Source organism: Panthera tigris, chromosome A1 (assembly GCF_018350195.1).
Source record: "Panthera tigris isolate Pti1 chromosome A1, P.tigris_Pti1_mat1.1, whole genome shotgun sequence".
Taxonomy (NCBI): Eukaryota; Metazoa; Chordata; class Mammalia; order Carnivora; family Felidae; genus Panthera; species Panthera tigris.
Genome location: NC_056660.1, coordinates 173,670,709 through 173,697,827, shown reverse-complemented (window position 1 = coordinate 173,697,827; position 27,119 = coordinate 173,670,709). Strand labels below are relative to the sequence as shown.

The following is a 27,119-nucleotide window of genomic DNA, read 5'->3' as shown; positions in this document are numbered from 1 at the left end:
CTAAGACCAAAACACGTATATACCTGTATATGAAACATCTGGGCATATACTTGCCCGGAGGTGTGAAGCAGTTAGACGACCATGGAGGGTCATTAAGAGAGGCCTTTGAGTAACTGGAGAAACATGCAGTCAGTCTGGACAGAGTTTCAATCCAAATACAATTGTGTTCACATATAAAATTGGCAAAATAGGGGCCCCTGGGTGGCTCATTCGGCTGAGCATCCCAGCTCTTGGTTTCGGCTCAGGTCATGATCTCACAGTTCATGGGATGAAGTCCCACATCAGGCTCTGTGCTGACAGCATGGACCCTGCTTGGGTTTTTCTCTCACCCTCTCTCTCAGCCCCTTCCCCCCACTCTTTCTCTCTAAAATAAATAAATCAATATTGAAAAATGACAAAATAGTTCTCTCTTTAATTTTTTTTAATAGTTATTAATTTTTTTGAGAGAGAGAAAGAGAGATCGCACATGCGTGTGTGCCCAAGTGGGGGAGGGGCAGAGAGAGAGGGAGACAGAATCCGAAGTAGGCTCCAGGCTCTGAGCGGTCGGCACAGAGCCCGACACAGGGCTTAAACTCGCGATCTGTGAGATCATGACCTGAGCCAAAGTCAGACGCTCAACCCACTCAGCCACCAAGGCGCCCCCAAAACTGACAGAATAATTCTAAGCATTGTCTGGAAGAATAATGAGTATAATTCAGGGGCTTTTGAAAAGGGAAATGAGGAGTCATGGTAGGAGAGACCTCTGCCTTCTTACCAGGCATAAAATGGACTGTCTGTAAAAGGGTGGGGATCGGCCCCACAAGGTGTAGATAGTGGGAACTGCACAGAAAGCCCCAAAACCAAGCCTGGCATTCACAGGATGTCAGCAGATGATGACTGTAACATTTAAATCTTGGTGTTAGCACAGTAGACCAGCCAGGGGGAAAGCAAAATTAAGCAAATTTCACATTTTCATAACTGAAGATAAATTCCAAATAAACTAAAAACTTCAGTGACAACAACAGCAGCAAAACAATGTTGAAAGTATAGGACGTAGAGGTGAATGTTTGTACAACCTTGCAGTGGGTCAGGCCTTTCTAGGTATTTGTTCCTACCTGACCACATAAAGATAAACATGTTCTGGGCAGCCGGTAACACAACTAACCAGATCAACCACAGTGTGTTAAGTGTACATGTGAGTTGCTTAAACAGTGAGGTTGCTGCTGCCACTGATAATAAAAAAAACAGTCAAGTAAAGAAAAGGATAAAAGGCATATTTAGAGTCTCAATATTTCATATAACTTTTGCCACAGCAAATGTATTCGTTTCTAAATAATCTTGGATGCAGAAAAGATTTATTTATAAGAAGATTAACTTCCTCATCCTTTACAAATGAAAAGATTAGAAGCAATTAAAATGTCCAACAATAAGGGATTGGGATAATCTGCTATCTGAGATTCAGTGGAATGCTGTAGCATTTGAAAGGATGATGCGTTAGTTTCCTAAGGCAGGCGGCTGTAACCAACTACCACAAGCTGAGTGGCTTAAAACAACAGAAATGTATTTATTCTGTTGCAGTTCTGGAAGCTAGAAGTCTGAAGTCAAGGTGTGGGGAGAGCCATCTCCCTCTCCCTGAGAAGGATCTAGGGGAGAATCTTTCTTCCCCTCATGCAGCTTCTGGTGGCCCAAGGCGTTCCTTGATGTTCCTTGACTTGGAGCTACATTATTCCAGTCTCTGCCTCTGCCACCATGGGACTGCCGTCTTTGTCTGCACATGGCTCTTCTGAGGGCCCCAGTCATTGGATTTAGGGCCCACCCTAATTCAGCATGACCTCATTTTAATTGTTACATCTGCAGAGACCCTGATTCTGAATAGGGTCACATTCTGAGGTTCTGGGTGGATATGAATTCAACCCAGTATAGATGATATAGAAGAAGGAAGATCCAGAGAAATGTTTACAAAATATTTCTCGTTTTAAAAAGGTGGTCATAAAGCAGTGGGTGTGGTGTTTTATAAAGGTCCTAAGTGGCGTATTCAGGTCCTGCAAGACACTGGCAGCACATTTACCACAACAGTGTCGGTGGGAATGAGTAGTTACAGGCTTGAGTGGTTTTCATTGCAGTAATGAATTTCTGTGTTTTCTAAATGTTTAGCAATGAACATGCGTTTCTTTGATAACAAGACAATGAGCCTTTCTAACCTAGGGTTTCGAACTGTAGGTTTAAAAATAAATTAATGGGGCGCCTGGGTGGCTCAGTCGGTTAAGAGTCCGACTTCGGCTCAGGTCACGATCTCGCGGTTTGTGGGGTCGGACCCCGTGTCGGGCTCTATGCCGACAGCTCAGAGCCTGGAGCCTGCTTCAGATTCTGTGTCTCCCTCTCTCTCTGCCCCTCCTCTGCTCATGCTCTGTCTCAAAAATAAATAAAAAAACATTTAAAAAAAAATAAATAAAAATAAATCAATGTTCTTGATCACCACGGCTTTTGTCTAGTTGGCTAAAAATATTTTAGAGTTTGCAAAGTTCAAGATACATTTTTATTATTTATTTATTTAATTTTATTAAAAGTTTTACTTATTTATTTTGAGAGAGAGAGAGACAGAGAGCGGGGAGAACAGGGAAGGGAGAGACAGAATCCCAAGCAGGCTCTGTGCTGTCAGTGCAGGGCCCGACATGGGGTTTGAACTCGCAAACTGTGAGATCATGACCTGAGCCAAGATCAAGAGTCGGACGCTTAACCGACTGAGCCACCCAGGCGCCCCTCAAGATACGTTTTTAAATACGTCATTTAAAACAAAGGATATTTCAGAGTTGAGTACTTCAAGATATAAGGTAAGTTTTTGTTTTTCAAAATTACAGATGATTTGAGATATACGGGTGTGAAATGTACATTGTGTTTACTGTCTTTTGTGTTACTAAAATTTCACTTAGTAACTTGCAGGCACGGTTGTTTCAGGTAAGCGGAAACTCAAGAACTTTCTAGCTACACATCTCTAGAGCACTGGTGAGATAATTAAGATGAAATTTCCCTTGTTATTTCTTGTTTCCCTAGGCAAGGAATTGTTCCTCCTGGTCTCACAGAAAATGAGTTATGGAGAGCAAAATACATCTATGATTCAGCTTTTCATCCCGACACTGGTGAAAAGATGATTTTGATAGGCAGAATGTCAGCTCAGGTTCCAATGAACATGACCATCACAGGTTGTATGATGACGTTTTATAGGTAAGTTCTGGAAATGTGACAGCAGTTCGTTTTACATCACAGAAGCTTCAAGTACAGTTTTGTATGTGAATAGTTTTATTGAAAGAAATGTCATTTCACGTTGAGTTCCACTTCGTATAGATGTTGTAACTCTAGGGGGTTGTTTTAACTTTTCCCTGTGCTAAATAAATAGTATTCTCTTCGTTGTTCAAAAGGAGACTGAATAGTTCCCTAAATCTGAGACCCAAAAGAAAATGAGATGGAGGAAAGAAAATTAAAAAACGCTCTAAGCAGATTCTCTTTTGAATCCGTTCATGTGACCCACAGTGTAGGTGCAGCTATAGACGTGGACACTTAGGCTTGTGCATGTGGTTGGTTAGGAGGCATTAGGGCTACTTTGCCTACAAATGGCTTCTTTTTTCCCCAAGAGAAGGAACCTGACATTTGTTGAGTGCCTACTGTATGTATGCCAGGCTCTTTACAGATTTAAGATAAAATGTAAGGAAGATAACTTGCTCCTCACTGTAACCCTTTGAGCTTGGTGTTACTCGTATCTAAAGAACGGGGGAGCTGAGAACCAGAGGGCGAGCATCTGCCCCGCCGTACAGGTCCGAAGCCCTCGACCCAGAATGCACGGTCTCTGCCCTAGCGTCCTCCTTCCGCAGTCCATCTCCCCTCTGGTTACTGGTGTTCACATTTTCTGTTCTGCACAGCGGCTAGGTCACAGGCGATGGCCGGTATGTGATGGATCGCTCTGTTTTAGGACCACGCCGGCGGTGCTGTTCTGGCAGTGGATTAACCAGTCCTTCAATGCCGTGGTCAATTACACCAACAGAAGTGGAGACGCTCCCCTCACTGTAAAGTAAGACTGTAAGAGTTAACTGTTCCCTGACTTCTCCAGCGTGCCCTTGATTCAGTGCCGTACGAATTGTTGATACTGTTCGGAATATCACGGGGCATGGTTTTCAGTAGTGTTTCTTCTCCTCCCTTCTCAGGGCTCGTGCTGTTAGTGGTGCTGGTAGGTGGGTTTGTCTCCCATACCCTCGAGCTCCCCCTGCAGAACGCCTGTGGCAAGTTTAGACAGCCCCCACCTACCCTGAGCCTGTGGCCAGACAGCAGTGTCCAAAGTAGCAGGCTCAGTAGTGCGATCTCTGCAGAAATCAGGGGGACTCTCATACAGGATTTGTCTTTCTGGGGTTTTACTGATGTTTTTATTATTTATTTTAGAGAGACAGAGCATGAGCGGGGGGAGGGGCAGAGAGCGAGGGAGATGCAGAATCCGAAGCAGGCTCCAGGCTCCGAGCTGTCAGCCCAGAGCCCGACGTGGGGCTCGAACTCACGAACCGTGAGATCATGACCTGAGCCGAAGTCGGATGCTTAACCGACTGAGCCATCCAGGTGCCCCAGGATTTGTCTTTAAAATAAATCATCTACAGAGCCAGTCCTGTAAACAACTGTTTCAATGTCCTGAAGTGATTAGCTAACCACAGCTTTTAGCTCAACTCGTACAACACTTCAGAGTGTTTTCTTTTTCGTCGCATCACTTCAAATGGCTTTTGACGGTCCACACGGTCTTCTTTCCCCAAATGGAACAAAGGCTGTGGAAATCTGCCACCAGCAGTGTTTATCACACCTTCGTTTCTTCCAACCCTTTGAACTAAAATTTCTTTTAAAGTGAGAGAAAAGCGCTGTGCTTGGCTGACTGTCGAGGACGGGACCTTCAGTAGTTCCATACGACAGGTTCTATCGTTTTAAGAACGACAGCAGCGCAGGTTTGCTTTCAGTGTGTATGTTTATATTGGGGAAGTATCTTTCGCTTGAGCAGCCGTGCTGCCAACACGCAGACCCGGCTGCTCCTCCCTCCTCCCCGCGCTGTGGCGTCGTGCACGCACAGCCCCTGCGTCCCACCCTGGAACCGGCTCCCTGTGGCCGCTCGTCGTACGTGGCAGGCGGCTTGTGTGCGAGGGGTGCCCCTTCTCCGGGGTCTGCCTGCTCCCCTTCGGCGTTGCTATGTGTAGACCGATAACAGGTGTTGTTTTGGGGGCTCTCCGCTCCCAGTCACGCTTTTTCACATCTTCCCCTCATTTCTTCAGAAAACGGCGAGCCCAAGTTTCCTGACGTGCCCTCCTTTCTCACGCGCCGTTCTTTCTCTTTGTTTTCAGTGAATTGGGAACAGCTTATGTTTCTGCCACAACTGGAGCCGTAGCAACAGCTCTGGGACTCAATGCATTGACCAAGGTACCCAGATTCTCATTTCTGTAGCAGAGCTTCTGAATTTCTTCTCACCTGCCTGGCTCCAAGCCTCTCAGTTATTTCCCAGAATAGTTCAGGTCCAGTTGTGTCTTCCAATGAGCTTGGGAAGTGCCGTCACCCATACCGTCTGCCAAGCCCCCGGTCTGTCCCTGGCACTGTGCCCAATGTCCCCTGACCCTAACTGCCCGCTAGAGGCTGTGTGCAGAAGAACGTGCCTGCGCCCACACCTCCGGAGAGGTAGGGATGCCAGTACGTGGACTCCAGACTCTGCGACTCCAAAGCCCCCCAGTCCGTCAGCCAGGCTAAGCTGTCACATGTCCCGGAAGTGCGCCCATGCGGGAAATAGACGGACACCACCAGGCCACGAGTTTTGAAAGTACTCCTGGCCTGAGCGTCCGTGCAAAGAAGGCTCTGGGTTTTTAGCGGTTTTCAGGGAGAAATAAGTGCATTTAGTCATCCGGGCAAAGTAAGGTAATGCTTTTGGAATTCTCTTTTCTGCAGCACGTCTCACCACTCATAGGACGTTTTGTTCCCTTTGCTGCGGTAGCTGCTGCTAATTGCATTAATATCCCGTTAATGAGGCAAAGGTAAGATCCACGTGCAGTCGTCGAAAGGACTGGTGCTTGACAATGGAGCCGCTTGGGATAATTAGTTTTGTCGGAACTTTTATTACAAGTTCATGTTAATCTTTGCAGACGGAATTACGGGAGACTACGGGAGACGTGGGGTTTGCTTCAGCATAATCCGTCACGGGCGCGGAGATGGGTCCATTAATGAAGCAAGCTTAGCCATGACCTGCTAGTTACTAAAGTAGGCTGTGGGCATGTGGGGGGATAGAATATTCTTTCTGCTTCTGTGTAGTAAAACGTTTAAAATGTGGATCTCAAGCTCACATAATGTTTGTGCTAGGGCTAGGCAGAGAAGGTCTCTGCACTGAAAGTGTGTTCTCTAAAATAGGTTCTCCCCGACCACAGCCCAGAACCGTCTTCTTGGCTTTAAAATAATATTCATGTCTATTTTTGAAAGTATTTTATAGCCCTGGCAAAAAATTAGGAGAGAAGAAAGGACAAGGAAAAGCAGCTTGGAATGGATAACGAGGAAGGGTAACGAATAGGAGGTGTACTTTTAGTGTTAGTAACTAGAGTTAAATATCCAGCAGTGCCACGTACTAGTGAGTCCTGCGTCAGTCTAGGCAGTTAGGTCACTGATGGCACATATCATGTATGTGTCTCTCATTTGGAGAGTTGCCCAGGTTTGCACGTGAGCATAGGAGTTAGCTTTATCTTTAAGTTAGCATACTTGCCCTTTGAGTCCTATTGTTCCTAAAAATGAGACACTTTCTGTAATGGAGTTCGCTAGTGTTATTTTACTCTTGAGCCCGTCATACAACTTGTTCGTGGTATTTGAAAACAGGCCCCTTAGTGCCAAAAATGACACCTGAGTGGCCAGTTGGATTAAGTGGGGACTTGATCTTCCACAGGACAGTGCTGTTTCCAGCCTTTTCACGAGAGGGCGTCTGTGAACCTCTTTGCATGTGTTTTGCTCGGCAGGGAACTCAAAGTCGGCATTCCCGTCACAGACGAGAATGGGAACCGCTTGGGCGAGTCGGCCAATGCTGCAAAACAAGCCATCACACAGGTGGTCGTCTCCAGGATTCTCATGGCAGCCCCGGGCATGGGTTAGTAGCTGTCAGTCAGCGAGGCCTGACTGTAGTCTGAGTGGCCATGAGGCAGTTTGGGCAGGGGCGTGGGGTCATCTTTCTTAGGCTTTTGCTGCACGACACCTGGCGCTGTGGGTGCCCTGTGGAGGCCAGAGGGAGCCAGCAGTGGTGGTGGGATGGTTGGGGAGACTGGCCGGGAAGCTGGCCCACCACAGCAGACCAGTGTTGGGGACAGGTGTGGACCTGGGCGGTGACAGTATGGGTTATGAGAACCTGAAGGCAAAGAATTTGATTTTCATCACTCTTAAAAAGAAACTTCGAAAAGTTCTTGAATCAGAGTAATTTCTGCTGGAGGTTGATTTGTATCAGTTGGAGACCCTTTAGAACACACACCAAGTCGGGTTGGTTAGAGCAGCTCTTAAGATGTGCACCAAGCTTCTACTCAGTTTTGTTCGCAGGGCTTGGAGTCAGCACAAGCGCCAGCCAAAATCTGCATTGTGTTTAGTTCCCCTGAGAAACTCTGGGCCCCTCCTAGGGCTTTCTAGAGCTACCCTCAGACCCAAGGCCGAGAGAAGATTCTCAGACTTACTCAGAAACCAGATGGTCTGGAAGGTCTAGTGCTGTTTATAGAAACAAGTGGAAACTCGTATGATTAATTTCATCATCTAAACTGAATGCAGAAAGCACTTGGCTATTAACCAGGCTCTCGGGGGAAGCCTACTTACTTAATCAACTGCTGTCAGGTTGTCCCGCTAGTATATTTTGTTGTCTTTAAGTTCATTTTGTCATTGTGAATCTCATCAGGGGATAAGTAGGAGTAGGCAGCAAAAGTTGAAGAAAAGGGCCTGAAGGAAAACTCTGAGGAACATGGTAGTGGCATCCCAGGTAATTGGGATTATCCGATTTCGCCACCATTAATTCATTCAACAAAGGCACCCTCGTGGACCCTCATGAGACAGCAGTGTCTGCTCTGGAGGTGGGTGCACTGTGGAAACCGCAGTCCTGAAACAGGCCAAGAGTCCCCCCGAGTCTGGCACCAATACACCGTCCCCAACCTACGAGGGGCCGCGGCGCCCTCCCCAATGCACCTGCTGAGCCCGGATTTCCAGATTTGCCAAAATCAAGCTTGCAACTCCTGCTTCTGTCCCGTATCTGTGTTTGATTTTAGTTTTGTTCTTTCTCATTTTGAAATACAAGGTTCCCCTTTGGAGTTCAGCCAGCCCAACAGATCTTTCTATTTCTAGAGGCTTGGTTATTTTAAACATTATTTAGTCCCCAGAGGAGAAACACAATCTTTCTTTCCCAGTGAAATCTATAGAGGTAATTGCCATATTGAAGTGGTTGACGTGACAGTTTAGTCTGATGGAAATTGTGAGTAAATAATAAATGAACTACCACTCCCCGAAGTTTTATGTGCATCATTGTATCTGACCGTCCCAGCCAGTTTGATAGAATTTTCTCCGCTTTATCAATGAGGAAAACAGAAAGCTGAGGCTCAGAGAAGTTAGGTAACTTTTCTAGGGTCACTCAAGGCAGGAATCTTTTTTTCTTTTTTCTCTTTTTTCTCCCCCCACGTGGGATGGATGCCTGGGGGAGGTTGCATGTGTTTTGTTAACACAGGAGAGGAAAGTTCCTGATGTGTGTGCTGTTGCATACTTAAAGTAAAATCTAAAGTTCCCTTCAAGATTATAAAATTTTCTGGCTGGTAAAGACCATCACATTAGTTTTAAAATCTTTTTTAAATACTAAAGTATTTTAAAGAATTACTGCAAATAATTGCACTCTGCCAGCGAAAATAGCCTAAAAGTGACATAAGCGTTTTGTGAAATTGTTGAAAAAAACATAAGCTGAAAATAAATATTAAGACTTAGGTGGATCTGTCTTTACTCGCAGCCATCCCTCCATTTATCATGAACACTTTGGAGAAGAAAGCCTTCCTAAAGGTAAGCCCCGCTTCTATCTCTGCCTCAACCCTTTCGGATTTCAAACTGTGCAGAATGTTTCCTACACAGCGAGTAAAGAGTTTGAAGGCCGTTGGCACTTGGGCACTCGCGTAACTAAAAAGATGTTTCGAGGGACATTTTACTTGTGATCTCAGATATTTGAAAAAGCTTTCGTAAATGGAAGGTGGCTGCTCACTTCTCGAGAGGTCACACCCTCGGGATGAGTGAGACACTCATCCTCGTCATCACTGGGATGCCTAGCTAGGTGATAATGAAGACGTGGTGTGAATTTGGAGTGATGTGTTGATAGGTCACTGTGCCGACCACCAGAAATGGAAACGTCGTTTGGAGTAGTAGCTTTGTTGAACCCTGAATATAGCGCCCCGTGTATTTTTCTTTGGTGATCATAGCTAGTAATTCATTAGTCTCTCAGCCACCTCCCTTCAAGATCTGAAAACATCATGGGATGAAACTGTGACCGAGGACCCTCGATGCTCCTACACTGCTGTTTGTAGCATCCGCGGTTTAAAGCAATAGTGTTCACGCATCATCTTCATTTTCCAGTGCTTTAACAATTGGGATATGGTAGAATCGGGTGACTCATGTGGCTCATGCGGTTTGGAAAGTGGCTTTGTTAGATCTACCAGGAGAAAGGAGGCAGGCTCCTCGCTGAAGGAACAGGTGTCTTGTGGGGAAGACCGCAGCTGTCTTGGGGTGAATCGTTTTGGGTCTTAGAAACAGAAATGTAACATCGAAGAGACACTATAAAGCTTTGAAAAAGGACCTAGTTCGCAGGCCAAACACTTCCTGAATGGTTTCCTAATCCTAATCCCATGATTAGGAGAATTCTAATGGGCCCCAGGAGGAAAGCTACAGTCACCGCTAAGTGAACACTTCATAAACACTTGCAATACAATTAATGTTCTTAGAGAAGGAAACCAGAAAGTATGCCGTGAGGAGATAGTAACGTCGAGTGCCTCATTTGACCCATGTACCCAGGCTGTGGCCTGTCCCTGCGTCAACCCCATGTTAGGGAAAGGGGACCCTCTCTCCAGCACCTTCTCTCGTATTCTTTCTTGGGTGCTGTGGGCACATGAAAGAGTTGTATTCCCTGAGCACCCTCCCACAGCAGTCTTGCACATCAGTATGAATTGTGCAATAGCATGTCATGGTGGCCCTGTAGCCATTGAACTGTCCCCAGATACAAAACAGTTCTATATAGATACAGATATAGATACCTATCTATATCTATATCTATATCTATATCTATATCTATATCTATATCTATATCTATATGCATGTATGTATTTAAGCAGTAAAGCTATCGGTATAGACCAAAATGTCATTGTGGATTCACGTGACATTTTACCTACTTCAGTAAGCTGTTATTTTAAGAATTAATGAAAAAATTTTGCCCATCTCTCCTTCTGGTGCAAAGCTTAGAGAAGATGGACTCTTAAAAGCTGCTAATGGATTAGTTTATGTACTTGAACAGTGACTGTATCCTAAAACTACCAGATTATATACATATCTGGAATTCATCAGCTTTGACATCTCAGTGCTTTTCAGAAAATCTGAAAAAAACTAATGCAGTGCTCCTTTCTCTGTCGCTCCCTGCTTTACTTATGGGAAGTGATTTCAGCTTTGAAGGAAAAAGCTCTTCAGGGTGCTAGTAGTGAGTGGCCCATCCAGTACATGCCTAGCTTTGCAGACGTTGAATTGATGCCCTGTGTTCTTCTCTGCCGGCTCTTGCTCTGGGAAGGCATTAGGATCCCACTGTTTCTGCAAGGGCATACGTCGGCCCAGGCAGCCTTTTTGGCTCCTAAGGTCTTGGCGTGCCAACTTCAGGAGCAATGGAGGATCAAAATAAATCTAACCCCCCACTCCTGCTGAACTGAAGAAACAATCAGGTTTTTAAAGCAAGACCAGATTTCTAGGTTGGTTACAAGACCTGGAAGCTGTCATCTTATATAGTTCGTCTGACGATAAAAGTGACGCTTTCGTAAGAGACGGGTCATCAGTGTGGCTCATTCTGCCGATCGTGTCACAAGGTTATGATTGTCATGAATCTGCAGGTGGCTGTGAAAGCTGTTGGGAGGCCACCTTCAGTGACGGCATCCCCACTGCCGAAGCCCTCCCGTCCTCTTCTCTCTGTCTCTCAAAGGCCACCCAGCAGAAGAATCTCGGCAGCCTGGCTCTGGAGCAGAGGCTCCGAGTCTCGCTGCGTCCACCGCGGGTGGGACTCGATTCTGCAGAGTCTGGCTGCAGCCTGGGGGCACGTGGTGCCCTGTGGCTGCTGACGCGTATCCCGATCATGGCTAGGGATCCCAGAAATTCTCAAGGAAAGTCTGCATTGGAAGCTACGTTAATGCTGAAAAGTTAGATCACTGGAGAAAACGCATGGAAATGAGGCTGGTACATCATTCTCCCAGTTCAGTCGTGCCTTGGCACTCCTGGGGTCTCGGCATTGTTGGAAAAGTTGCTATAGTTACTCTGAGTGACAAACACTGGACAGGGGACGTAGTTGTGCATAATGCATCATTTTCTTGTTTCGGCCTAACAGCATTTTCTACATGAAAGAAGCAGCAAATGATCCAGGCAGTTAACCCCCCATTGCCACTCTCTTTTAGGCTTTTTCACGTTAATAAATGAATACATATTTTGTTCTCCTCCCCCATCTCAGTTTGCAGTTTTTAGCTTCGCTCGATACCATGTACTTAATAATAATTTGGAGGTGTGCCACCCACACATCCTTCACGGAGAAGCCCTCTGCCTGCCCCGCTCCCCAGCCTGCCCCTCCGCCCCTCTGCCCCTCCACCCCTCCGCCCCTCACCTGGAGCTGGCAGAGGCCGCCGGTTGCAGATCCCCGGGGTGAGGTTGGGAGAGGCGGTCAGAGTAGCTCGTGGATCAGTCCCAGGGTCTCGCTAGCTACCGGGGGTCTGGTTGTGGCTGCACCCCTTCAGACCCCAGGGGAGGACGTCGCTTTGAAAAAGCAGTGGCTAAATGTTGGGCTATTCATGCACACATTCCACTCCCCGAAAGAGTGCAGGGTTGCTGTTAGGCTGAAGTCCTGCATTTTGCGCAGTAGAGAGTTCCCATGGGACTGAAGGGATAGTGTAGCTGCTACTAAAACATAGGCAGAGGTGGCTTGTGTTAATAGCCATACATTTCCATCTTCGGAGCGCTTTCATGTGCATCTTGAAAGGCAAGCTTTACCATGCTCCTTTCACAGAGGTTTCAGAGATCATTTTTCAGCAGCTCGTAACGTCCATGTGGGTGATGTCTGCCTCGCCTGGCCCCCTGATTGTTCCCACAGCTCTAGCGGCCGCATGTGCCCCTCTGTAAGGATGCACTTGCCTGGGCTTTTACCTTGGACATGACCAAACTCCTCTGCCAACATGAAACAAATTGGACATTCTTGGCTTTTTTAATGGTGAGCTTGGGGAGCATTCGGTATGACTCATCCCTCCCCCCTACGCCTTATCTTTTTCCAAGTGGAGTGCTAGCTAGAAAAAAGCATCATCTGTGGGCAGGTGACTCACAGAAACCTTTGCAGTAAATCAGAAAGTTCACTGCCTAAAATCTGGCACTTTGAAGAATGGTATTCTTGAAGAATAACTCCTGTGGTCTCTTTACCTTGCTGGCACTTTCATTAGGAATAAATAAAGTTACTGTGGTTTAGATGAGATAATAGTTCCTCATCCCTTAGTTCTGCTTCTTCCTTATTCCTTTTAACAAAGGTAGACAGCTCTGTCTACTCAGTGTATTTTCAGGATTTTCTGTTAATTAAGTGTGAGTGTAGCATTTATTTGTTCGTTCACTCATGTATTTACTCAGCAGCCCTTTGCTGAATGCCCTGTTACAATCCAAGGAATGTGCTGGGTAATTGAGTCATAGAGACAGAGCCCTGCTCTCAACAGCCAGAAAGCACAGTGACAGGAAGAGGCACAAGGCAGTGGTTCCAACACTTGGTGATTACAGAATGCAGCACAGAGGGATTAGAAATGTCTCCCCCAAATGCAGGAGGTGGGCAGAGACTTGAATGGTGGCCAAGGATACATGGTCCACAGAAGCTCAGAGAGGACACACAGCATGGCTTATTGGGAAACTTCCAGATGGCCAGGTTGTGGGCTATGTATAGGGAATTGACTGTACCATATATAAAAATTAACTCCCCATGGTTCATAGACTCTAAACGTAAAAATCTACAACTGTAAAATTTCTGGCAAAATATAGAAGAGGCCATCTTTGAGACTGAGAGTTTGGCCAAGATTTCTTAGACACAGCAGCAAAGGCACAGTCCATAAAAGAAAAACTGATAAACTGGACTTCATCAAAATGATAAAGTTCTGTTTTTTGAAAACTTTATAGTTTTGAAAAGGCAAACAGACTGGGAGAAAATCTATGCAAGCTTGTATCTGATAAAGGACTTCTATACAGAAGATATAAAGAGCCTTCAACACTCGTTCAAGAAAACAACCCAATTTAAAAAAATGAGCAAAAGGTTTGAACAGACATTTCCCCAAATATATACATATATACATATATATACATGTATATATGTGTTTATATACATATACATGCTCAGTATCTTTAGTTACTGGGGAAATTCATGTAAAAACTACGTGAGCTACCACTAAACACCTCCAGGAGTGGCTAAAGTCAAAAAGACTGACCATAGCCAATGTCGGTGGCAATGTGGAGAAACTGGAACTCTCATATCCTGCTAGTGGGAATGAAAAACAGTACAACCACTTTGGAAAATAGTTTGGTAGTTTCTTAAAAAGTGAAACAGATGTTTACCACCTAACCCAGCCATGTCACTCCTAGGTGTTTACCTCGGAGAAATGAAAGCATGTGTCTATAAAAGACGGATGTTCACAGCAGCTTTATTTTTATTTGCAATCTCCAAAAACCAGAAACAACCCAGATGGTCATCAGCAAGAGAATAGATTATCAAGTTGTGCTGTATCCATGCAATAGAATACCTAACTCAGCAAGCAAACGTAATGAACTATTGATAACGTGCAACAACCTGAATGAACCTCAAAATGATTACACAAAAGAATATGTTCTGTACATAAGATGCTGGAAAATATAAACTGATACATATAAGTGACCAGAGATCAGAGGTTGCCAGGGAATGGGGTGCGGGGTTTCAGAAAGAGAAATTGCCAAGGGCACAAGGCACAAGGAAAGCATTAGGTATGGAAGGATATGTTCATTATCTTGATCGTCGTGATGGCTTCTCAGCCAAATACATGTATCAAAACTTTACACATCAAATCTGTGCGTTTTACCATAAGTCAGTAAAGCTGTTGGGGAAAAGATCACGATCCTGGCGGAGGGAAGATTTTAGAGTCATATTAACTTTTTGCACATTGGCCTCATGAATATATACCTTTTAAATTGATGGGTAGTGTCTCTAATTCATTGAAACTATTATTTAAGATAGCCTCTGTTGGCACAGTTCGAGGTGTGGGAGCATATGAGGGAAGACCAAACATCCACAGCTCCCTGAATCTCAGGCTAAGTGCTGTTTAAAAAGTGGGGATGAGTTGAGCGGATGGGGTGCTGGAGAGGAGTCAGGAGAGAGGATGACATCCAGGTTGGATGAAGTCAGAGTTCTCCAGGATCCTTGTCACTACTGAGAGCCTTTCCATGGAAACTATTGGCATGAGGCACAGTCGGCCTCTCACTTGCACACGTCCTTGGAGATTACTTGCAGCTGCTCCCTGGTTTAACAGGTTAGCCCCCTTCCCTTCAGACAAGAGTCCACTTGAAATAAGAAGGCCGCTCTCAGGGGCTCAAGTTCATCCTTCACAAAATCTCCTTGCTGAGCTTGCCTTCCTGTCACCCAGCGCAGACGTCACAAGTCTGGGCAGTGCCAGGGCGAGGATTTACATCTCCTGATGAAAATCCATCATCACTCCAAGCCAGTTGCCCAAGATACCATGTGTCCTTTTCTTACTGTCCTTGGAGGGGTGGGTGTGTCCTCTCTTGATGACATTTCTCCCTTCCTCTCTAGTCCATGCCTCTCTCCCCTCCGCACTACCCTGCGTGATGTACCTGTTCTCCAGAGGAGTCTTCTCAGGGACGAGGGTATGCCTCTCCTGCAAGCATCTTGGGGGTCATGATTTTTTTAACAGCTTGTGTTGACTCTTCACTAAGTTGGCTGATTTCATAACGACCAGTTCACAGCTTGGTTGCAGACGTTTCAGTGGCCTTGTTTCTATAACCATATACCCCACCGTTCTTTATATTGTGTTTTTTGGTACCACTCCTTTTTGAAAACTAAAAAGCTAACTGCTTATTCTCTGAAAGACCAACCAACTCCTTCGTTTCCATTTAAAAAAAAAAAAAAGAGAAAGGCACAAGTTTTCTGTGCCAGCAATAGTTTTAACCATATTGACAGCAACTAAAAGCAAGAAAGGGAAGATGCAGGGGAGGAGGGAAATGTTGGGTTTCTGCTACGTTCCAGGCACCGTTCTAGGTGCCTTATGACCAATACCTGACATATCTTCTCTCATTCACTGTTGGGAAGCCCGCTGTGATCCTCGTTTTGCAGATGAGAAAACCAGAAGCTTGGAGCGCTTGGGCTCTGCCTGTCTTTCCCCCACTGTCAGGAGCGAACTGGCAGGGCAGAGATTTGAGTACAGGTTAGTTTGTCTTCCAACCTTGACACCAGGCTGTATAGCCTCCCCAGCCAAGAGGTGAATTACAATTAAATGGTAATGATTTCTCCACCTGTTTAGAGCCAAGCATCTCTCAGATTATATGTGCAAGAGAAAAAAATGAGAAGCCACTTGATCTCTGCATGGACATTTACTGACAGATCAAGGAGGCTGCAGGAAGTCAGAACTAATGTGCCTGCTGCAGTGTTCCCCCCACATTTCACTAATCTGGGTCTTGTAGTGTGGAGAGTTTCCTTCCCGCTAATCAGGAGAAATTGTCTCAAAGAGTCTGTATAAAAAGCATTCAAAGTAATTTATTTCTCCACACAGAGGTTCCCGTGGATGAGTGCACCTATTCAAGTTGGATTAGTTGGCTTTTGGTGAGTGGAATCACTTTTACATACTTAATTTCCTTTATGGAGGTAAATATACAGCATAAGAAAGGCAAAGCAATGGGTAGATAATGTGAGACACAGGTTTTGAAAGTGAGACCCAGAACAGATCCCGGAACTTAGGGAACGTATGGTCCCAACAATTGGATAGAAGCAAAGGGAAACCTACAACATTTGGGACTCTGTGTGATTCTTTTTTAAGTTCTGGATATTTCTCTGATTTTTTTGAAACTTATTTTGACAGTCCCTGGTGATAAAATTACACAAACAGGACGTATTTTTGGGGAGGAAATGTAATATTTGAAGGATCGTTATAAAAGTGAGACAGACAAAGGATCTGAAAGTTGCCATTGGAAAGGCTCTGACTTGTCTTTTTCTTTTCCGTTTTTCTAAGTTTGGTGTTTGCTACGCCGCTGTGTTGTGCTCTGTTTCCTCAGAAAAGGTATGTATTTGCTTTTCTTCGGAGTGATCACCAGCTTTAATCCTAAAAACTATTTGAAGACGCAGGTGCTGCTGTCCCATTTCATTTGTATGGACGTTGAGATTCACAAAGATGAATGAAGCCACGTCCCTCAAAGGACAAGACAGAGGCAGAAATCAAACACACATCTGCTTAATTTCAAAACTCTTGATCCAGCTCTACCACCACATTTGAAAATGCTTTATTCTTTTGTAAGAATCACGTTAACTCCTGGTAAAAGTGTGCTTTTAGAAAACTTTAGATACGGCTCCTGGCTGCCCAGTCCGTTGGCAAATGCAGCTGGAACACAGACGCACTAGAATTTGAGATCCGCCCCAGGGACAGCAGCTACACACACTTAGTCTCAGTGATTGGTATATTGGCTTCCCTTCTTCCTACTTGGCTTTTCGCCTCAAACGCCTTATCGTGTGCCTTCATCCCAGGCCACCCTTCAATCCTGCTTTTGATGTAAGAACGGGACTGACGGGCATTAAATCGGCATCGGATAAATCTAGGTCTTCAGCCTCCTCCTGGTCTAACATGAAAGCACAGAGAGCAGCGTTTTGTTGTTTGGCTTTTGTCTGAGGATTACCAGGCTGCTGCTGCCTTCGTGGCACCTTCACGGGCCGAAAGGCTTCAAACGTACGGTCTTTAGTGCCCTAGGCTTTCAAAGCATGATGAAGTGTTCTGGAACTAACTGTATCAGGTCCCCTCCACCTGAGAGAGAACTCCACTTTTCACCTGCTCTTTCACTTCTGTCTTTGGCTCCTACTGGTACTAAATAGGGCACTAAATCTCCAGGAGAGGGAGCCTTGTACCACTTTGATGCCTAGAGCCCTGCCCTCCCCTGGGAGAGGGCAGGACCTTTAGAACCTCTTCTCTAAGCCCAGGGCAGATGCATTTTTTTTCCATCTCCTAAGAGGGCTAATCGTACCTATTTACTTGTGCAAACCCCAGAATCTCAGGGCTTAACGCAAGAAAAGTTTATTTCTCTAGTATATACCAGTGTCCCAACAGTTGACCTTGTACTCGGTGACTCAGAAATAGTGTATGTCAAATGCCGAGGAGAGCACCTGATACAAAGTAAACCCTTAATAAATATAGCTTTTGTAATTGTGAGACTAAAGGATTTGAAAATCCATAAAGGAGCTCCTTACATAGACCTTGGTTTTGTTTAAGTGTTATGAGAAAAAACACTGTATTTGGTCTAACATTTGTTGTTATGATTGATTTAAATTCTAGGTATGGACCTTCAAAGTTTTTCTGTAACTACTGGTGCCATGAGGTCACCTGTCCTTGGAGAGTACGTGGTTTCCACATTTGGGAGACCAAGGGCACTCTTTTGTGTTCCCCTATCTAAAAATGAAGCTTATCACTCTGGGTTTTTTTTGCTTCTACATTTGCTTATTTTTCTTTTTGTTTCTTGCTCATAAGTTCCATAGAATAGGATTACTCCTGTTCCTTGGTTCTTTACACACTGTTCTTATTGGTCCCAGCATGACCCTATTTTATTTTGTTTACTTTAATGATACAATGAACATCCATGCACCCACTGCCCACTCATGAATAAAAAGATCACCGGTCAGTTACATCTTTTTGTAGGTTCTTCCCTGCCTCCTCTGCAGATTTAACCATTATGCAGAACTTCATAGTTATCATACAATTGCATTTAAAATTTTTTATTTTTTATTTATTTAAAAAAAATAATTTTTTTTAATGTTTATCTTAGAGACCGAGCACAAGCAGGGGAGGGGCAGAGAGAGAGGGAGACACAGAATCCAAAGCGGGCTCCAGGCTCCGAGCTGTCAGCACAGAGCCTGACGCGGGGCCTGTGGACCCATGAACCATGAGATCATGACCTGAGCCGAAATCGGCTGCTCAACTGACTGAGCCACCCAGGCGCCCCTTAAAATTTTTTACTTTATATATATAATATATATACACACATATATATGTATTACTAATGTTTAGTTTTGCCTCTTTGGGAACTTTTTAGACAAGGGTGTCATTACTATGTATAGTCTTTTGGTGTTCGTTCTTTTTTTATTCAATGTCCTACAGCTAAGATTCCTCCGCATTATTGCATGTAGCTGAGTTCATGTACCTGACTGCTATATAATAGTCCGTTGTATAAATATGTCACAGTTACCCATTCTACTGTATAAATGAGAAGTAATAAAAACCCTCCGTATCAAAATTTGTGGGAAGCAGCAAAAACGTTGCTCTGAGAGAAATGATTGGCTTTAAATGTTTATATTAGAAAGGAAGAATGCCTGAAAATCAATGCGCTAAATGTCCAACTGAAGTTCAAAAAGGAACAAAAAGAATAAACTCCGGGGAAAGAGAAAGGAAGGAGGTAGGCCCAGAAACAAAAGGTCAAAAGTTGGTTCTTTGGAAATAGTAATGGATGGTCATCTTGTGACGCCAGTCGGAACAAATCGTGTTGTGAACGAAAAAGAGGTATAACTAGAGACCTCGCAGAGTCTGAAAAGGTAAATGAATATTATCGACATCATTACACCAGTAGATTTGGAAACAGGCACACGGGCAGGTTTCTAGAAAATGTTAACAATGCTAAAACATTAGAAAGTCTGAATTGGCATATCACCATTAAGGAAGCAGAAGGATTATTTAAACTTCTTCCTACAAAGTAAACACAAGAACCAGGTGGTTTTACAGGTGGAGTTTACTCAGCTGCCAAGAAACATATTACTCCAGTATTTATTTATTTATTATTTATTTATAAATGTTTATTTATTTTTGCGACTGGGTGGCTCAGTTGGTTAAGCGTTGACTCTTGATTTCAGCTCGGTCACAGTTCGTGAGATCGAGTCCCGGGTCAGGCTCTGCTCTGACAGCTCGGAACCTGCTTGGGACTCTCTCTCCCTCTCTCTGTACCTCACCAGCGCATGCTTTCTCTTTCTCTCTCTCAAAATAAAGAAATAAACATTTAAAGGTAAAAGATTAATTACATATCAAAATATTACCAGGTTTTCTGTAGTAAGTATTCTGGAAAGTTTTTCTTCGTACTTTTGTATAATAAATACGCATTTATAACAAAAAAAAGCTTTAATATATGTATGCATATAATACATTCAAGTACTTTTTTAAAATTCATCAAAGACTAACAGAGGTCATCTCTCAGTGGTGTGTGACTGTGAGTGATGTTTTTCTCTTGCAATTTTTAGTATTTTCTTTTTTTGTAATGTTTATTTATTTTTGAGAGAAAGAACATGAGCAGGGAAGGGGCAGAGAGAGAAGGGGGACAGAGGATCCAAAGCAGGCTCTATACTAACAGCAGCGAACCTGATTCAGGGCTCGAACTCACGAACTGAGATCATGTCCTGAGCTGAAGTCGAATGTTCAACTGACTGAGCCACCCAGTCGCCCCCATTTTAGTGTTTTCTAAAAGTTTTGCAATAAGCATGTGTTATTATACAATGGACAAAAGCATATTAGTGCCAGTGAATTGTTAGTGTTACAAATTCCACTAAATCGGGACGCCTGGGTGGCTCAGTCCATGAAGCGTCCGACTTCAGCTCAGGTCATGACCTCACGGTTCGTGAGTTCGAGCCCTGCATCTCGCTCTGTGCTGACAGCTCAGAGCCTGGAGTCTGCTTCAGATTCTGTGTCTCCCTCTCTCTCTGCTTTTCCCCTGATCATGCTCTCTGTCTCTCAAAAATAAATAAACATTAAAAAAAATCCACTAAATACATGTCTTTTTTATTAATGGTGAACATTAGATTGTTCTTTTTGGGCAGTGGCATATTACCACGTTTCCCAATATCAGCAGGGTCTGGAAGTGGTGTTGCTTATTTTTCCCAGCGAAGAAGTTTGTAAGCTTTAATGATTGTTGGGTTCTTAGGGCTCCTGTGTGGCTCAGTCAGTTAGGCATCTGACTCTTGATTTTGGCTCAGGTATTGATCTCATGGTTCATGGGATCTAGCCCCACATTGGGCTCTACGCTGAAGGCATGGAGTCTTCTTGGGATTCTCTCTCTCTCTCTCTCTCTCTCTGTCTCTGTCTCTGTCTCTGTCTCTCTCTCTTTCTCTCTCTGCCCCTCCAGGACTCACTCTCTCCCTCTCTCTCTCTCAAAACATAAATAAACATTAAAAAAACTAAGAATTGTTGGGTTCTTAAGTGTATTTCTTGGATTTTTAGCAACAACTAATTGTCTAAAAGGAACTGGACACTCACTTTCAGGGCCCAGGAAGCATTTTTCAAACAGAACCCTGTTTTACAATACCAGTCATGGCGGGGTGGGGGGGTGAGGGGTGGCACGGAAAGGTCCCTTCTCTGCCGTCTGCAGATTCTAGTTCCCTGCTCTGCCCATGTAATAATCCTGTCATTTCTCCGTTATCCCAGTTCCATGTCTGTGATGAGCTTGGAGGCTGAGCTGCAAGCCAAGATCCGAGAGACCTATCCTGAATTACGGCGCGTGTACTTTAACAAGGGATTATAAAATAGGGGAAGAAACTCTACAGCTTGTCCCGCCTACTGCAGACCTGGTGAGGAGAAGCCTGTTCAACCTGGGTTCTCCCAGTGGCAGAAACCTTTTAAAGATCCACATTAGCCTTTTAGAGTCAAGCTGCCACCTACAGCACAGCACCTGGTGTGGGCCTGGCGCCCGACACCCGTTGGCTCCCTTACATTTGAATCACGGTGTAATTTGCAAAAATACCCTTCCTGTGGCTTTTATAGTAATTGTTTTTCAAAGACAATATACCAGCCCTCCCCCAGAGTTTTAAAAAGCACTGTTAGGCATAGAGTAGATGTTCAGTATATACTCAATAAATACTTACTGATTATCAGTGAGCGAAAAGGAAATCTGTTTGAAATACTGAATGTTTATCCTGTTCTTGTTTCAAATCACTCAGCAGTGATTTGGGAAAACAAAGCTCTGAGGCTAAGCTGGAAAAAACTGGACTCATAAACATTAAGGGAAGTTTACTTCCAGTTTGGGCAGTGGGCAACCCCAACTAAGTGACATGTCTTTTGGATTTGTAGGATTGAAAGCTCCCCCATGTACTTCCCAAAAGGCACGGTAATAGACAAGTGTCGTGAGCTGTTCCTGCCGGCCACGATTATATGCATTCACATTGCTGGGGGATTTCTTTGGTTGACTTCTAAATTTATTCTGTTTTACATTCTTACGAAGTTCATCTTACCTCGCACTTGTTGACCTTAGATTCGGTTATTTACACCAAGTAATCAAATCACAGAAATGTTACACGTGTCGGATTTTGGAAGTATATTCAATACCAGTGCTGTGTGACTGGGTTGGATCTGGTTCGTTTGATTCTTTAGAAGTGAGAGCCCAGCTCCAGCTAGCTACATGTGTTGGTCATTCGTCTAGATCTCCTTGGCTTTCAGAAAGATGCGGAAATGTTGTGTATGTGAATCAGTGACTAAATGAATTTTCCTTGAATATTGTCTATTGCATTCTACCCTGTTTGAAAATAACGAATCCATGGACCACTGTTTACATCATCTGTAGTAGCTTCACCTATTTTTAACGTAACGGGTTATGTTTCACGTCTGTAGATGTTCCAGGCATATGCTAGGTGGTTGTTCTGTTGAGTGAAGACCACTCAGTTCACTTGTAATTCAGAGACTTGTAAGTGGGGGGAAAAATGTAGAAGCTAGTTTCGACAGGTTTTTCCCGACGATGTGACCAGTCTGTATTTCCTCATAAAGAAAAAATGGTGTGCCTTGTGTCCGTGTTTCTCTTTTTCTCTGAAAGGATTATGGATCTGAAGCTTGGGGGTACCTCGAGCCTTCCTTTGTGCCACCAGAATTTTCTCTTTGAGATTTTCTGTCTTAAACCATTTGAGGCAAATTGGTTCCCCATGACATTCTGATGTATTTTGTTGCCGTAGATGCTTCTCTTTAAATAGCGGTAAGAGCCTGAAATTGAAGGCAGATCTCCATGAGGTGCTGAAAGGGTGGTTTTTAACCTAACTAAGCGCTTGACGCCAACCCCACCTGCCCCAGCTAATCTCAGAATTCTCACCGCCCCCTCCCCCATTAACTGTTAGGTCCCTTTCAGAATCCTAACCTTCGTTGAGAAATCAGCTAGCAGCTGGCTTGACGCTTGATGAACTAACCAAAATTTTGTACACACCAGAAGGTAGGACCAAAGCACTGTTGTAGAAGGGATCATGAACATGGAGATGTGTCTTTTTAAACACTTACTGAGGCTTCCAACCCCTGATGCTTTTATATAGAAATATTAACTGTATCATTTAATCGTGGTTTATAAAAAGGAACAAATGAACCAAGATTGGCAATTTCGCTGATCTCTTAGAAATATCTTTTCTGGAGAAAAGTCCACATGAAGTGCAATGAGCTTATAAAGGTAAATAGTTGTTCATATTTCTAGTCACGTGATAATTATGATTGTACGTGTTAGTGACTGGCAGATCTTATTACTTCAGTATTAGCATGGTGTCTTTGCCAGTGTTGGAGTCAATGTATTATTTCCGTTCAACTGGATGAAATGTTAAATAAACTCAGAATGAAAATAAATTCTCTCTCTTATTTGTATGTAAAGGGCGATGCAGTTTTTGTGTTACAGTCGATGGTACTTTCGTTCAGACTTAACATCTGGTTACCATCAGGAACTCCTAATGAGGAAACCGTTTTCTGTGGTGCCTTTGGCAGGAAACGTTTTCCTGTTTGGGGCTACCAGTCTTCCACCTTCTCGAACACCATGTGCCCCGGGCACCCACCCTCTGCCCCCCGCCCTGTGGTGTCATTCCAGGAACGTCTGTTATGAGCATGGGGGGGTGGGGGGGGGGATGTCCCACTGCACATGGTTGGTGAGGTGAATTTGCTTTCATACTGTTTGTCAGCTGCTAATGTGGGACTAGCATTTTCTGTCGTTCAGAAACCTAAGTTAACCCAAGATTGGGGAGTGCCTTATTAACAGACTTAATAAAAGATTGCGCATTGTAACCTTGTCGTTCACGTCTCTGCATCTGTTTTGCTACCATCCCTCCGTCCATCACTTAGATTAATCATACTCAAGAACGTGGGTCCAGAAGTCACAGCTGGTAGAATCTTGGTTGTACCCACGGTGGCAATCGATGTGTTTGGGCAGCTGACATTCTCTGTGACCTTCAGTTTTCTTTGTTCGCTTTGGTTATGTGGAGAAAATAATTGAAGCTACTTCATAGAGTTGTAAACATGAGCAAGACCATCCCTGTACGGCAATTCGCATATCGCCGGGCACCTCGTAAACATTCAGTGAATGGCTGCCCGTGGTACATTTATGAGTTCTAGAGACACGGAGAATACCAGTTCCTCGGTATTAATGGTAATATTTTAGAACCCCAGCAACCTTCCCAGAGATAACCCACAGCCTAACTACAATTCCCAGGTTAAAATGGTCAAACGGAGACACTTGGATCTGTCCTGTAAAATGTCTAACAAGGTTTTGCCTAAACGAGACCAAGGTAGGAAAAGTCTGTGCTCGCAGATGAGAAAAGCAGGGCTTCCAATGGCGAAGCGCATGCCCAGGGCTGCTCCTGGTCACTAGAAAACTGCGGTGGCAGCCAAGATCAGACACCCAGACTTCCAGCCCTGTCTGAAAAAGTAAAACACTGGAATACTCAAAATTAGGTTTGTTTTTGTTTTTGTTTTTGTTTTTTGCATATGCAGAATTTTACTGAAAGCTGAAGAAAAATAAGGTCATGTTTGTTGTGATAAATATAAGATGTCACTTAAAATGTAGATATTCAAAGTGTGGTCCATAGACCAGAATATCCAAGTGTGTTAGAAATGCAAGTTCTCGGGGCGCCTGGGTGGCTCGGTTAAGCGTCTGACTTCTCAGGTTATGACCCCTTGGTTCACGAGTTCAATCCCCACGTCAGGCTCTGTGCTACCAGCTCGGAGCCTGGACCCTGCTTTGGATTTTGTGCCTCCTCCCTTTCTCTCTTCCTCTCCCCCCCCCCCCCCCCCCCGCACACACATTCTCTCTCTCTCTCTCGCTCTCGCTCTCGCTCTCGCTCTCGCTCTCGCTTTCTCAAAAATAAACATTAGGAAGGGAGGGAGAGAGGAAGGAAGGAAGGAAGGAAGGAAGGAAGGAAGGAAGGAAGGAAGGAAACTTCTCAGGTCCCACTCCAGACCTCCCAAACCAGAACCTGCAGGATAACAGGAGCCCCAGGGACAGCTTGACAAGTTCTGGCTGTAGCTGAACCTCTTGGTGTTCCCGGAGATCTGAGTGTCCTTGCGTCAATTTCAGATCAACCTACAATTTTCCATGAATTGGCATATTTTGCCCCCCACCAGATTCCAAGAAAGTTCAAGGCTCAGTGTTGACGTACTTAGGAAACCAATATCGATAAGCTTATGAGGGCAGGGATTTCTGTTTTGTCCACTGCCATATCTCCAGCACCTAGAACAACGGTACCAGGCAAGGATCCGTGTGATCATTGGGTTCAAACTGGACTCTTTCCAGGAATCTGAAAAAGCGGCCTCCCATTTCCTTGCAGAAAAGAATCCATTTTGTGTCATCACCAGGATGTGTCAGGAGTGGAGTACGATTTTCTGGGGCTAGAGCCTGAAACAAACACCGTCCCTGGAAATTGAGAGGGGAAATGGCTGTCAGCAACCAAGCTGCAACCACTGTTACAGGAGCATTCCTTTGTCACTGAGGACATCACTGCCCCTAAAGCCTCTGGAGCAGAAAGAACACTTGGGACGATGCACATTTAACCCTCAAGGAGCCCATCATATCCCCATCTCTTTAAAGAGAAGGAGTACCTGAGTGGCTCAGCCGGGTAAGCGTCCGACTCTTGATTTGGGCTCAGGTCATGAACTCGGGGTCGTGGGATCGAGCCCCATGCTCTGTGCTGACAGAATAGAGCCTGTTTGGGATTCTCTCTCCCTCTCTCTCTGCCCCTTTCCCGCTCGTGCACACATGCGCGCGCACTCTCTCTCTCAAACTTTTTAAGAAAACAGAATTTGAGGCTCAGCAAAGTGCACTAACTTGTCTAGTGTCACAGTGGCCCAACCACCATCTCAATCCAGGCCTGTCAAACTCAAGTAGTTCCCACTGTATTTCACAGCTTCTCCATTAATAGGAATAATTATAACGGACTTTGGAATAGCATTTTATGATATTCCAAGTGGTTGTGCCCTTTTTTTTTTTTTTTTTTTTTTTTTGCGTATATCACTCCTTATAATTCCCCCAAAGCTTTCATCTCCATTCAAAGGTGGGAAAACAGACTTGGAGAAGTGGGATGACTGGCCACAAACCTAACTTGGTTCATTCAAAGAACTATGAAAGATTATTCACATTCCCATAGACATACACACACACACACACACACACACACACACACACAAGGTTTGTGGAACATGTAGGTCTGCAAGGTCATTTCCAGATAAAGTCCCAGATTAAAATAAGAATCAGGAGCGACGGTTCTTAAAATGCATTCCCTGGACCAGCAGCGGCGACACTGGGAACTAGAAATGCATGTTCTCAGGCCCTTTCCATAAGTACTGAATCAGAAACTCTGAAGGTGGGGCACAGCCAGCTTTGAACAAGCCTCCCCCGCGTGATTCTGATGCATCCAACGTTAATGAACCACCGCGGGGTTGTTAGGATGAAAGGCTGAGGTCGAATTCAGCCCCGTTCCGTGATTTGAGGCAGGCTAAGCAATCTGAACCTCAGTGTCCACCTCTGTAGCAAGAAAATAACACCGCTTCCCTCACGGGCTACTTGTGACAATTCGGGGAGTGTTAATAAAGAGACAACACTAGCCGGGTGCCTGGCGCGGGGCACACGCCCTCAGCACTTTGTAGCTAAGCTTCAAGTGCAGATCACAGGGGCTGAAAGTTTGACAACACTCTGTGGGGGATCCTGCTGAGAAAAGGCACTCCCATGACCGCCAGTGGGTGTGCAACCTGCTATGATTTCCCTGCAAGACAGTTCGCGGTATCTATGAAAACTTAGAAAAGCACATGCCCTGTTTTAAGCAATTCCTCTTCTAAGAATTAATCCCACAGATGAGCACACTCAGGTTCTTGGAAGGCCCGCCTACTCCCACAGGAGCCATATGGACGCAAGGTCAGGTGGAGGTTGGAGGAAGGGGGAGGTTGAGGGGTATTTCCAGAGAAATTACTAGGCAGGAAAAAAAAGAAAGTTACTCTACTGTGGGGTAATCTAAAATATAAGAATACGTTTTCCCTTGGGAACTTTTCATTTTTTTTTAAGGTTTCATTTATTTTTGAGAGAGCACAAGTACAGGAGGGGCAGAGAGAAGGGGACAGAAGATCTGAAACCCGCTCCTCGCTGACAGCAGCCAGCCCAATGTGATGTGAGGCTCGAACTCAGATCATGACCAGAGCCGAAGTCCGACGTTGAACCGCCTGAGCCACCCAGGTGCCCCTCCCTTGGGAACTTTTTAAAAAAATTTTTTGATTGGAATTCTTGCAAGATAGATAGATAAATGGATTAATAACAGTCCATTGTCGCTAATATAAATAAGTCGAGAAGAAAGTCAATCTCTGGATGATGGGATTATAAGTGATTTTTAAATTTTCTCCTTT

The 27,119-nt window shown here is 44.6% G+C and overlaps 1 protein-coding gene across 3 annotated transcripts in view; it reads left to right on the top strand.

The window, feature by feature from the left end:
* Positions 1-23,090, top strand: part of SFXN1 (sideroflexin 1) — a 39,775-nt gene extending 16,685 nt beyond the window's left edge. For all 3 annotated transcript variants that reach the window (XM_042992016.1, XM_042992020.1, XM_042992006.1), the window contains exons 3-11: positions 3,031-3,201; positions 3,944-4,042; positions 5,343-5,418; positions 5,935-6,020; positions 6,984-7,111; positions 8,987-9,036; positions 16,041-16,090; positions 16,497-16,544; positions 20,928-23,090. In XM_042992016.1, coding sequence (XP_042847950.1) covers positions 3,031-3,201; positions 3,944-4,042; positions 5,343-5,418; positions 5,935-6,020; positions 6,984-7,111; positions 8,987-9,036; positions 16,041-16,090; positions 16,497-16,544; positions 20,928-21,024 — 805 coding nt within the window. In that variant the 3' untranslated portion in view covers positions 21,025-23,090. The remainder of the gene's footprint in view (positions 1-3,030; positions 3,202-3,943; positions 4,043-5,342; positions 5,419-5,934; positions 6,021-6,983; positions 7,112-8,986; positions 9,037-16,040; positions 16,091-16,496; positions 16,545-20,927) is intronic.
* Positions 23,091-27,119: the final 4,029 nt, after the last annotated feature.